General features: G+C 35.8%; 1 protein-coding gene across 4 annotated transcripts; it reads right to left on the reverse strand.

The window, feature by feature from the left end:
• Positions 1–1,746: 1,746 nt before the first annotated feature.
• Positions 1,747–12,327, reverse strand: LOC148869945 (xylose isomerase family protein). 4 transcript variants are annotated; one of them, XM_088971061.1, is made up of 21 exons: positions 11,960–12,327; positions 11,244–11,328; positions 11,023–11,136; positions 10,254–10,328; positions 10,054–10,183; positions 9,861–9,952; positions 9,545–9,595; positions 7,497–7,573; positions 7,348–7,402; positions 7,166–7,267; positions 6,907–6,958; positions 5,593–5,638; positions 5,450–5,505; positions 3,024–3,075; positions 2,844–2,923; positions 2,663–2,733; positions 2,532–2,572; positions 2,348–2,447; positions 2,170–2,241; positions 2,010–2,087; positions 1,747–1,929 (listed from the first exon to the last, which is right to left on the reverse strand). In XM_088971061.1, the coding sequence occupies exons 2-21, from the start codon at positions 11,301–11,303 to the stop codon at positions 1,894–1,896; spliced, it is 1,440 nt and encodes a 479-aa protein (XP_088827187.1). In that variant the 5' UTR covers positions 11,304–11,328; positions 11,960–12,327; the 3' UTR covers positions 1,747–1,893. The 4 variants fall into 4 exon arrangements, with proteins under 4 accessions (XP_088827187.1, XP_088827188.1, XP_088827186.1 ...); XM_088971062.1 differs by lacking the exon at positions 11,960–12,327 and adding an exon at positions 11,843–11,943; XM_088971060.1 differs by lacking the exon at positions 11,960–12,327 and adding an exon at positions 11,563–11,943.
• Positions 12,328–12,930: the final 603 nt, after the last annotated feature.

Genomic DNA, 12,930 nt, shown 5'->3' on the forward strand with positions numbered 1-12,930 from the left:
CACGCCTAAAGTGAGCAGGGTGATAATCGACTCTTCCAGCATGGCATCGTGATCCCAAGGAAGTCAAAAACAATGTTTCACTTCAAAATGACCGGTTGCCAACTCGGTTGTGATGAGATCGCCACCTGTGTCTTGTCAAGTTGACGGAGGTAGGTCACCTCTTCTGTCGACCTAGTCCTATTGAGATCTTATGTTGTCAGGTCAATGAAGGTGGTTCACTAGCTGAGTCTCTGTCATGTCACTAACTGTCAAGATCTTACGCCATCAGGTCGACGGAGGTAGGTCACCAGATAGGTCTCTATCAGGTCGATGGAGATAGGTCGCCAATTGGGTCCCTATCAAATCGGCAAAGGTGTAAGCAGGTTAACCACCACGTCATGCAGGTTGCTACCTAGACCTCAGTCTAGTCGGTAAGTCCTTGGCAAGAGGTCTCCCTTCATGTCAATGTCTCAATCTTAGTCCAAAGGTGGTTGTCTCGATCCTAACAAGGTGTCTATAGGTTAGTCATGGTGAGGGGGTGCAAGGCACATTCAACGTGGTTCCGAGTAGGTCTCCGTCATTTTCACTATGGCAAATCATCACCTATTTGGTGTCAGGGTGTCATGCAACAATTCTAAGATTGCCACATGGCACGCTGTCACTAAAGGGCCAAATCTGCCTTCATCAATACTATTTTTCCCAAAAAAAAATATTATTCCAGACCACACCTTAGAAATCGGGAAAGTGTAGTATGTTGCAATGCTAAACTCAATAGGTGTTTGGCATCAATGTTGGGAACATCGCACCATTTTCTTAGAAAATCGGTGTTGGACATGTGGAATTGTATGAAAACAATGATTTTTTTTTATTTGAAACTAGTGATACAACAAAGGCTATTTTCTAAGAAACCAACACTAATTTTGTTTAGTACAGTGATGGTAGCAACATTTTCAACATAGTCTAATATTATCCAACATTCAAGATGATGCCACATCATTACACCTGTGATAGCAATTCATCATTTTCTAAGAAAACATTAAATTTGACATTACTCCAAACTACACTTTCCCGATTTCCAAAGCGTGGGAAGTCAGATTTAAGGTGAGAACGAGAATAAAAAGAATATAAGGTGAAGATGGTGTTCTACTATTTATTGATAAAATATATCTAGGGGCTTAAAAACTACTAACTACCAAAGTCCAAAATAACTGCAAGCCTTGAAAACCCTTTTCAGTGGACCAAAATAAATTGCTTTGAATTTTATGGATTCTGAACAAGTCAATGGTCCATTCTAGCTTGGAGACATTGCAAGTGCATAAATTTCACATGATCAAGCAGCAACCCCTTCCAGCAACCCCTTCCATTGCACTGGAGCCATCAAGCTCAAACGCTAAATTTTAGAGTCAAAGTCAATCCAATTGTTGGATGGTTGCATGATTGCATCCAAATTTCAGTAAGCTGTTTTACATGTCAAAGGGTGGTAAAAAAACTTAAAAGAGCTACTAGGCAATCAACCACTGCCAAGGATTAACAGTTGATGCATGTCTAGCTCCTTAAAATTTTGGCCATGCTTCCAAAATAGCCAATGTGATTTATTTCAAGGAACTAGCCATTGAAGGCGTAGAGCCCATCAGTTGATCAGTTCAGATATGACAGACTCTGTCACATCACCTGTGTGCTCAATGAATGAACCATTGCGGCAACAAAAATAAAAGTCAAGTTGTATCATTTGTTCCCTTCTCTTCAAGCAGTATAGCTCTCAGGATATGTATATATTAATAGCTTCTATTATTGCGGCAACAATCAGTTTCTGTACGAAGTTTCCTTCTGTCTGCTATTATAACTTCTAAACGACAGTTGGTAAGAAGACAAAACTATTCTCTCTCTACACTAATATATGTGTAGCCCACGTTCCTATAATGCAGATTGGAAAACCATCTCCGCAAGCTCCTGCAACACGGAAAGAGTCCCATTTAGATCGGATTTGAAAGAGAATAAGCTAATAATAGAGGGATTTTAGTCTAAATTACCTGCTTTGCAGAAGGAACCTTAGGTTCTCCCCATTCCATGGCCTTCGTCTCAAGGAATTCAAAATCAGCCTTCCCAGCCTGTTTGAATAAGCATATAAAACATCAGTGTAAAGAAAGTAAAGAGAAATCAGAGATTTTCCAAATATTGGAAGGTACTAACCTCTATTTGAGCCCCAATTTCAGTGTCAAAACTCTCATAACGCTTACGAACAAGCTCAGCCAAAGAACCATCCTTTTTAATAAAACGAATGAATCCAATCACAAATCAGAGAAAAAACAAATGCAGCTAAAAGAACAAATAAATACCAGGTCTATTGAGAATGAAAAAGCACTCAAACCTCTATCAACTTTGCAACATTTCGAAGCCCACGGGCCAAGGTATCCATTCCAGTTATATGAGCAATAAACAAGTCCTCAACATCAGTACTCTCCCTCCGTCTACACCACATACATTAAATCAAAAGGTCAAGATTATCATAAACAAGAAAAGGATTAGAAGACCACAAAGAGAGAAATACTAACAATTTTGCATCAAAATTGAATCCTCCTGGTGCTAGCCCCCCCTGTGCATGGAAGGAAAAATTAAATGTATATGTCTTAAATCCTGCTTGCATTCCAATACAAAATGAAGATTTACTAAATCAATGACCTACATTTCTAACCACACTGAGCATAACCATAGTTGCTTCTCCTATGTCAGTAAGGAACTGATCTGTATCCCAACCTGTGACACAGAGAACAAGTGCTTATTAGAACTTAAGATGTTTCATTTGTTTACTCATAAGGAGGCAAACAAAACTTTCAATAAATGTAACATTGGATATAGTCTAATACCTATCTGAGGATCACCAGTGTTAGCATCAATATTTCCAAGTAACCCATTGATTCTTGCAGTCTCAAGCTCATGGTGACAACTGAAAATAAGAATTATTTTGAGATTGCAAAGTTATAGATATTCTGATCATGTATGCATGCATGCATGTATATTACTTGACAAGTTGGAAGTGAACGTACCTGTGACCAGACAAGGTGGCATGGTTGCATTCAATGTTGAGTTTGAATTCACCTGCAACAGTGGGTGGCAATGAGTTTTAGTGCCACGGAGTTACACGATGAAAAAAATTATTGATTGTACATTCCAAAATGTCCTTGTTAAACCATCTAAGATATTCCTAAAAGAAAACAAGTGCATTAGTGGTAAATGCCAAGGCATGCAGAGTAGCCCCCTTGAATCATGAAAGCAGAAAACAAAGTTCACAACAAGTACCCATTTGAGAGGAGCTAAAGTGCAGTGGCTTCTGCCTTTCAGAGGTGGGCCCCACATGGGCAGACTATAAACTATGTTTGGTGAAAAATCCAGAATGCCCAAATTGGCTGTCAGTCAGTCATTTGAAGGGCTGTCCACTTCAACCCCTTTGAATAGCTTATCTGGAATGCTTCAAAGAAGCTGAACCAATCTAGATGAATTTTCAGCTCAAGCCTCCCAAATGGGCCTAAATGAAACTAAATAACAATTATAAAGGTAAGTAGGTATGTAAATATGTATGTATATATGTATGTACATTCAAGGTTCAAAATATTGACCTGCACAATACCCAAAAATCAGGTATCATGTGTTTTGATTGGTTGATACTCTTTTTTTATTCTTTTTTTTCAGTTAGTTATTTAAAAGTGGGTTTATTAGGATGGATATTAATGGTTGAGATTGTTAATATCCCTTAACTCTCAATATTTTGGGTTTGGGTGACCTTCGATACCGATATGAACAATACAATGTGATATGTATCGATACTTTAAATCTTGCATACATTCATACCAACATAAAATTATGGACATGACACAGAACAGTGTGGCATGGCTGAATGGGATTCATGTAGCTGGTTACAAAAAAATTATCCTTTAACATTCCTTGTCTTAAGCTTAAGAGGGCTCAAAGTAAAAGGTACCAATATCATTTCCCTAATTACCAGAACAAGACATGGACCTGGATCGCTATCCCTAACAGTGTGCTTTTCACAATTAACCTTTTCCCCACCAATATCATTACCCTTTTTCCTTGTGGGTTGTGGGAGGAAGGCAGTTTCATGGAAACCATTTAAGAAGGCTCTGATACACCATGGTAAAGTGCTTTGGACCTTCTGATACATATACTGTAATGCAGGTTCACTCTAAACAATTTTCCATTTTAGGATGAGATGATAAAACCACCTTGCATGTTTATAAACAAACCTCATAGGAAAGCCACAAATCAAAGCTTATTTTACACCATAAATAAACTGCATGCAAGGAGGATTGTCATAACTATTGTTGTGGCAGCAACTTGGAAAAGAATAAAATTCATCAAAAAAAAAACTTGGAAAAGAATAAATGGAATAATCATAAAGGCCAGGAGCACCATTAGTTGTCACTCTTAAACATGCAACAGCTATGATTATCATGTCTATTCAAGTACCCAAATTCAGGATATGTGCGAAGATGATACTCAGGCAAGAACATTCTTTGGCTTTTTTCAATCGCATGAGTGTCTCACCTTGTCTGTTACCAACTAATTATCCAAGTTCTAGTCCAAGATAACTCTGTGAATACTCCAAAATCAGAAAGTCCAATCAAGAAACTAACAAGCCATCCTCAGCCTATAACTATGATCAAAAAGTTTTTAATGAAATCAGAAAGAGGGAGAGACCATTGCCTTTGGCCTTGAAACACAGCATAAGCTACACTCAGCATAAAAAATTAAAAAAAGAAAGTCAAAATACAAATCAGCCTGAGTTGTACCCTTGGACTTGGTGCTGCCCAAAGAAGAGTGATTCTACACATAAACAAGGGTAATCATGGGGATGACCAGGTTGGCCCTGGGGATGTATGCATAAATACAATATGTAATTGTCCCAAAGATCTCTTCCACAAGAAAGTTTCAATTACTACCTTATAAAAATACAACATCACTTCAGGTACCAAATTAAGGTATATGGGATTTCTTCTCCACTCTGTTTTACTTTTGCATATAAGAATGGGCCAACAAACAAGAGAAAATATACCTTTTACATATCACAAGAATAGAGAATGGATGAAGAGGTATTTGTTTAATTCAATGAAGAGAAAAGGTAAAAACAAAATGAGGAACAAAAGGCTTAAACAAGTTTATGGTTCAGAATTTCCTAATAAAGTCTACAACCCAACACATCAGGCAGTCATTACACCAAGGCTACAATTTTAGGCAACAGAAAGAGTAAATACTTCATTCAGCAACGTAACTCTTATCCAATCTGAAAATGACTGACATAAAAGAAAATATAAAGTTCAAATAATTCTAGCCAATACTAGTAAAATATCAAGTTTAAAAAGTCTTTTAGAGCTGAAAAGAAAAACAGTTAATCCAATTGAACTTAATTATATAAACAGAACAACCAATGGTAATAAAGTGGGAAGTTGAGGATTACCTGAAAGATTATATTTCCGTAGAAAACCAGCTGTTGTTGCAGCATCCCAGTCATACCTGACATAACATAATCAGATGTAAACTGAAACAACAAAACTAAAAAAATAAAAAACAAACAGTATTTGTTTGACAGATGGTGCATACTGGTGCTTGGTGGGCTCTTGGGGCTTGGGTTCAATCAGCAGGATCCCTAGAAAAAGGCAAGAAATAAAAAGGAAAAAAATAAACACTTGATATAATTAAGAAAACCAAAAAAAAACTCAGTAAATTTGGTGGATGATGCAAGTAAAATGAAAGACGAGTAAAAGAATTAATAGTGAATGTCATACAGGTTTAATCCACTCAATATTATAAAATGAAAGATGAGTAAAAGAATTAATAGTGAATGCTATACAGGTTTAATCCAGTCAAATTATTTTGGGGGGAAAGATATGATAATCAAGCTGAGTTTAACTAAGGTGCCATTCAATGAAAAAGGTGGTGTTTGGTGCATCTTTTTGGCACATCTTTCAGCCTGCAGGAAGCACAAAAGACCGAAAAATGGTCTTTTCCTGTTTGGTATCACATAGACCAAAAGGCCTGAAGACAAGCACACAGAAAGACAAAAGGAGCCATAAAATCAAAAAGCTTCGCATGAAGCTTTTGGTCTTTCCATGCTGAAAATAGCCTTCCCGGCTGTGCTTTTAACAGCCCAGTAGACCACAGTGCAAACCAAACAGTCTTGGTCTTCAAAGACAAGACACCAAAAGCTCAATGCATTTTCTCATCTACTGGGCTGTTGAAAGATCTACTTAGAAAGACTTGCCAAACAGCCCCTAAGCATTTTGGCCAGTCAAGCTGTGCCATTGCCTAGGTTGGGGGCTTACTGAGGCAACATTTAACTCACTGGAAATTTCAGCTTAATAACCATCTGGCATATCATATATGACAAAAGAAAGTACTCAAAACAAAGTATTCATTTATGGGCAGTTACTTATATGATGAAATTTGGAATTGTGAGAAAGGAAATTCATCATAAAAATTTTGGCCAATATAGTAGGAAAATAAAAAACATGTTCAATCCAGAAAGTCCTCTATCTAATGGACAATTGACATTTACCCCATGTTGCATGGACTCTCCTTGCTTATTTGACATTTACCCCATGTTGCATGGACTCTCCTTGCTTATGTAACATTACAATTCAAAAGAAAGTATGGGCCATTTTAATAGATTATACTTCTCTATGGATGTACCTGCGTCTTTATTTTCTAGTCTAGCCGAGACAATTTCCTAGTCATATCAGATCCCGATTCCTATGTCCATGCAACACTGCATTCACCAAATCATCCCTCTAGTTATCACCTAGAAAAGAGACCTAAGTGACAAGTTAAGACAGTTCCACTTTTATTTGGCTTTTCTACATGAAGTTGCAAAATTAACTACTCCATGTATGAGAAAGAACAATATCCAAAATGTACCATTGAATCCTATCTTCTTCTTGTAGGCAACGGCAGCTTCCAGAAATCTTGCCTGTGAAAACCAAAAAGTTTTGTCAAACAGGATAAGTAGAAAAGAAATCCAATATTATCTGACAAGGAAACGAAGTAAAAATACTTTGGGGATTAAATGACAACCTGATGGTACTCACTAAAACGTAAGTTATAAAAACATCAAGGTAGAATTGCAAAGAAGAAGAACAAAATTTGTCATGTTAAGCAACACACCATGTAACCTTACCAAGTGGTTAAGTTCTCTTTCCATATCTGTATTCAAAAGGGTTTGATAACCCTCCCGACCACCCCAGAAAACAAAATTTTCTCCTCCTAGATAATGTGTAACCTATGGAGAATGTAAACAGCATTTAGTACAGAAGAGCTATAAGTATTAAATGGAAATAAAAAAAAAAGAAAATTAAGTACCTCCATTGCTTTCTTGACCTGAGATGCTGCATATGCATAGACACCTACTTCAGAGCTACAAATCCAGTACCAAAGCCATGCTTAAGGTTAAATATACAGAAGGAATATCATATCGACATACCAAGCAGAAGGCAGTAAGCAATACATACCTTGTAGCAGCTCCATGCATATAGCGTGGATGCAAAAATAACTGTGCTGTGCCCCACAAAGGACGGATTTTAGACCCCTGCACAGACATTTTCATTAATGTAGTTAGAAGCAGAGCAAAAAAGACTAATATTAAGTTAATGCATGTAGTATTACCATCTATCAAACCACAAGTTTGCCATATATTAAAGAGTAGGTTGTAGCTTCGATATTTTTCTGTATTTTCTTATAAGAAAGTCGTGAGATACCACATTAACCAAAAGTGATAAATCACAGTAAGTCAGTAAGCAAGATGTGTTTTTCACAAAGATACAAGCTCTCTTCTTTTCTTTCTAATCACTTAATAGAGATTTAGAATAAAAGTGATGGTAACAGAAAAAAGAAGATCCAGAAGGCATAGATAATGTTTGGTAATGGTGTACTGACCTCTGCTTTCTATGATCATGCTTTGACAAAATCATTAATCATAGAAATCCCATATAAGTGCCCCATATAATCTATAATACCTGATTCCTGTATATTTCAATTTTTAGAGTAAATTTTTTTATCCAATACCAAATCCAGCCTGTACCTTTGCAATATCTGGGAAGCATAGCATATAAAATACATTTATCTTATAATGTATTATATCACATTTTTTAATAGTAAAGATAAAATTTATAGAAATAAAAGAGAACGTACAAAGAAGGTGATAAGAAATTACTCAAGAGAACAAACCACCTATAAATCCCTAAATCCCACACAACCACCTCATCATTGGCACACCAAACAGGCCACCGAATAACCACAACAAAACCTAAATCACTAAAGAAACAAGAAATCAATTCCATTAAACCAACACAACATCATCTTAACACCCCCCCACCCACCCAAGAAAAATAAATAATAAAATATATAATCAAAAAACCCCAAGACCCCTACTAAAAAAGCACAAATCAAAACTTACATAAACCACCTATAAATCCCTAAATTCCACACAACCACCTCTCCATTGGCACACCAAACAGGCCACCAAAAAACTACAACATAACCTCCATCACAAAAGAAAGAAGAAATATATTCCACTAGACTTACATAAACCATATTAACTCCCCTCCCCCTGCCTTCACCCCAAAACCCCTACTAAAATCAAAATCAACAACACCAAGACATTTAGGCATCTTTTTTCTTCCATGTCATCATCCTGCTCCAGAAATGACCCATCATCAGCAACCTGATCTCTTGTCTTCAGTTCCAACTTCTGAGAAAGCTCTTCTAGCAAATTCATTTCCTCCCAGGAAAAAGAAAAAGCCCCAGCATTTTACTAGCTTAGACTAGTTGGACTTCCTCACCAATCACCTTTTCTTTACCTACTTAACTTGATCAGCAAACACCTCAACATCTCCCCTTTCTTCCCATGGTCACACTATCAACTTGTTGCTTCTCCTTATCAGATTACAATAGGGCACTGACTTGGGTGGACTCAGGTTGGAATTTTGTTAAAATTTGAATGGGTCCAGCCCAAAATCCCAGGCCCAATGCAGTGTGTAAATTCTTCAATTTGGGTACCAACTTGCACCCCTAGATTTCAAGAATCAATTGTAGTCCTTCACCACCTTCCTCTTATCATCATCATCATCATCATCATCCAAGTCTTATCCCAACTATATGGAGTTGGCTACAGAATCATACTTCCCCATTCTGTTCTACACCCTTCCTCTTATAATTATAATATACTACATTAATGAAGTGTAATTATAATATACTACATTATATACACTGAGAGAGAGCCCTTTTTCAGTGATCACAGAATCCATGCAATCTGTTTCTTTCAGATTTTTTTCCTTATTTATATTTTTCCAACACTTGAATTATCAGTGTCAAAAGAAGCTACAATGATAGTTTATTAAATAATGTTCATGCCTGCATACTCCATAAGTGAAAATTAATAGGAAAAAGGAAAGACAAATACTTGTATCTTTTAAAGATGGTTAAAAGTGTAATCACTTTAATGAAGTGTATAGTTATAAACTGAAACCAGGATAGTTTCCATTTAACCACATAACATTACCTGAAGCTCTTTTGCAAGCTCTACCACCTCATCCAAGTTTGCATTAGCTTCCTGACAAACATGGCTCATTTGTTAATAATACACTATAAGAAAAATGAGAAAAACTAATGAAATCTTGCAAAGATAACATCTTTATCAAGTAAAAACAAACACTATAAATTTATATATACAATTAAATCCTTTAGAAAAAAAATATAACACTATTTCAAGTATTTCAAAGAGACCTGTTCTTGTTTCCTTTTCTTTTTCAATCTCTCATTTACCAGACTGAAAAAACAACAATGTATTTACATAAGATCAGTTAACGTCCACTCACCTCAAGGGTTTTACCATCTGGTGCAATATCTCTATCATGAAAGCACCACCTATCAACTCCAAGCTTGTTAATAAATTCAAAGTTGGCTCTCACTACATCATCAAACCAATGAAACATTAGATACCTCAGCATATCACTCCATAACATACAGAATTGGAGTTATATATAATGATAGTCAAAATGTTCATCTTACTTCTTCTTTTGGCCATTGCTAATGAATTAGTACCATCTTCCCATGGCCAAAGCTTCGTTGGTGCTCCAAATGGGTCAGCTCCTGTTCCACGGAATGTGTGCCAAAATGCAACGCTAAATCTCAACCAATCCTGTGATGACAAAAGACGCTGTCAATCATAACTCACACAAAAATCAAGCAAAAAAGAAAAAGAAACCAACCTTCATCTTCTTCCCAAGGATCTCTTCATTGGCATTATACCATTTAAAAGCAAGTGGATTCTTGCTAGATGGACCCTAAAAATTGAAAGAAAGAATTAAAGAAAATACTTTTGAGCCATCAATTACCCAAGGAAATAAGAACATGAAAAATAAAATAAAATAATACTGTATAAAACAAAAATAAAAATAAAAATAAAATAATACTATACCCAAAGTAAAAGCGGGGGAGCCAACCACATTTTTTCTGTAACTTCCAATCATTTACTATGCAATGGTATATAATAGAAAGAGTAGTGTGTGGAGGCCAAGGGTCCTCTCACTACAGGCCTCACAGAGATTTCTTTCTCCTCTCATTTCTCACACACATGTGGATATCTATTTTTAAACTAAACTATTAAAAATATAAGAAGCCATAATAAAATCCCTCTTAGGTCTTAACTTCATCTAATAAAACCCATCATTACTCTCTCTAACAAGTAATAACATCATCCTTAAATCCCTACAATAGTTAATGTTTTGTAACATCTTCCCCTTTCCTTCTTTGCTCTTAAGTTTCTCTTGACCCTTCTTGACTCTGTTAATGAAGCGGTCACATAAATTAGATGTGTTGGATTGGGTTAAGAGCCAACCTAAGACTAACCCTAGACATGAACCTTGACTTGGACCCAAACTTGCCAACCCAAACCTAACCAAATTTCTATTCAACCCCATACATTGCATGGGTTTAATTGTTAATTTCTCTTAAAATATAGGACTAAGAAGGTCATACCTCATACTTGATTTTAGGAATTCCTGGGAAGAACTCCCCTTCCCATTCACCTGAATCACTGCCGCTGCATTCAGTAATATGATCGGCAGGGCAAGTTGGTGGACCAGTGGCAATCTACAAGAAAACAAACACTTTGTAAGAAAGAACTAGTAATTAATGCATGGAGCAACACAAGTTTTGAAGCAAAGATTTAAACATAAAGCAAGCTACATGGATCTTACCACCCCAAAGCACACCAGATTCAAACAGAGAAGCAGCAAAAAGAAAGCTCCAGACTTCATTCTTTTTATTTCATGCAAAGAAACTCTGCAACAGGCACAAAAATAAAACAAAATAAATTATTAACACAAACATCAGTAGATGTCTAGATCAACATAATCAAAACAGACCCAACCAGTTTATACAGAGTGACTCCTTGAACACCTAGAGAACAAAAATCATCAACATAGCACAAAGTACCGCATCCTTCGAAACTAAGACTAACTAAAGAACTTAATAACTAAAAATAAAAAAAAAAAAGAAGCATTTTTAAGAATATACCCATCTTTCCAAAAGAAGGCATGTTTGACCGGCATGCAGACAGTGCAGAACAACAAAAGGTAGATGCAGAACAGAACACACATACAAAATAAAATAAAATAAAATAAACTACAATCTAAGAATACCTATCTTTCCAAAAAGACAGGAAAATAAAGTAAAAAGAGGAAAAAGAAAAGACACACAAAAAAAGGTATGGAAAACCAAGAAGGACTGAATGCCAGTAAGCAGAAAAGCCGATCCAGATCCTAAACCCTATTCAACACAGTTGGAACCTCAATACCAGCTATCAAAACCGGTTCCTGGGTACCCACAAGGGTACCATCACTTCACAAGGCGATAAAACATCATCTAAGGTATCAAACCAAAGAAGAAAAGAAAAACAGAGAAGTATATTTACCTTTGATGGTTAAAGGAAGTGCAGAACGAGATGGAGATATGGAGACAAGAGACTCGAAACCCAGCGTTGATGGGTTATATACGGGCAGAGGGATAAACACAAAGAATTTTAATTCTCAAGGAATAAAAATCTTCCAAGAGCTAAATTTCGGGATTTTTTTCGCAGATGAAAACAGAAACTCAAACAACATTACAACATGAAACCGCCGTAATTAGAAAACGTCGCTCTTATCCATCCCTCTATAATCGGATATGTTTATCTTATTTTTATAAATAATTAATAAGGAATCGCCATTGCCAGTATATTCTCTTTTATAATCGGATATATTTTTATAAATAATTAATCACCTCCTTTGAAATTTTTAATATAATTTGCAAGTATATTCTCTTTGTTAGAAGTTATAACTCTCTAAAAAAGAGGCATGAAAATGTTCAAAATATCTATGCAAATACTTTTGATCAAGATATTTATTTTTTAAATTTTCTTTTCATATGAATTGCTAGTTCAAACTATTTTAATCCTTTTTTATGAAATTGATTTATTTTTCAAATTTGTCTTTCATACCAATCACTTAAAAGGTAAAGCTGCAACTTTAAATTCTCTATTTTATTGTTTATAAAGTTTATATTGATTTTTAGATTTAGACCAGACTCGATAGTAATTGTATGGGTATTTTAGATATTTTCCCGCCTCTTGTTAAGAAAGGGGATCTACTAGCAACCGTGTCAAAAAGTTCAGAGGAAATGACGGCATTTACCAAGCTTTAGGGGAGATTTCAGCAATGGTGAGAAAATTCAGGGTAGGTTTAGCAATTTACCCAAAAAGAATGAGACTGTTGAACTAATGACTTATTACTGTATTTAATAGATAAAAGTAATCCATTTGATTCACGGGAATGGGATTTGGAATTGAAATATCCAACAATTTAATTGGGTGGAATTGGAATTTGATTCCCATTTCTGATGAAATGG

This window comes from Nelumbo lutea, chromosome 2 (assembly GCF_056320005.1).
Source record: "Nelumbo lutea isolate HS-2025 chromosome 2, American lotus-T2T, whole genome shotgun sequence".
Classification (NCBI taxonomy): domain Eukaryota; kingdom Viridiplantae; phylum Streptophyta; class Magnoliopsida; order Proteales; family Nelumbonaceae; genus Nelumbo; species Nelumbo lutea.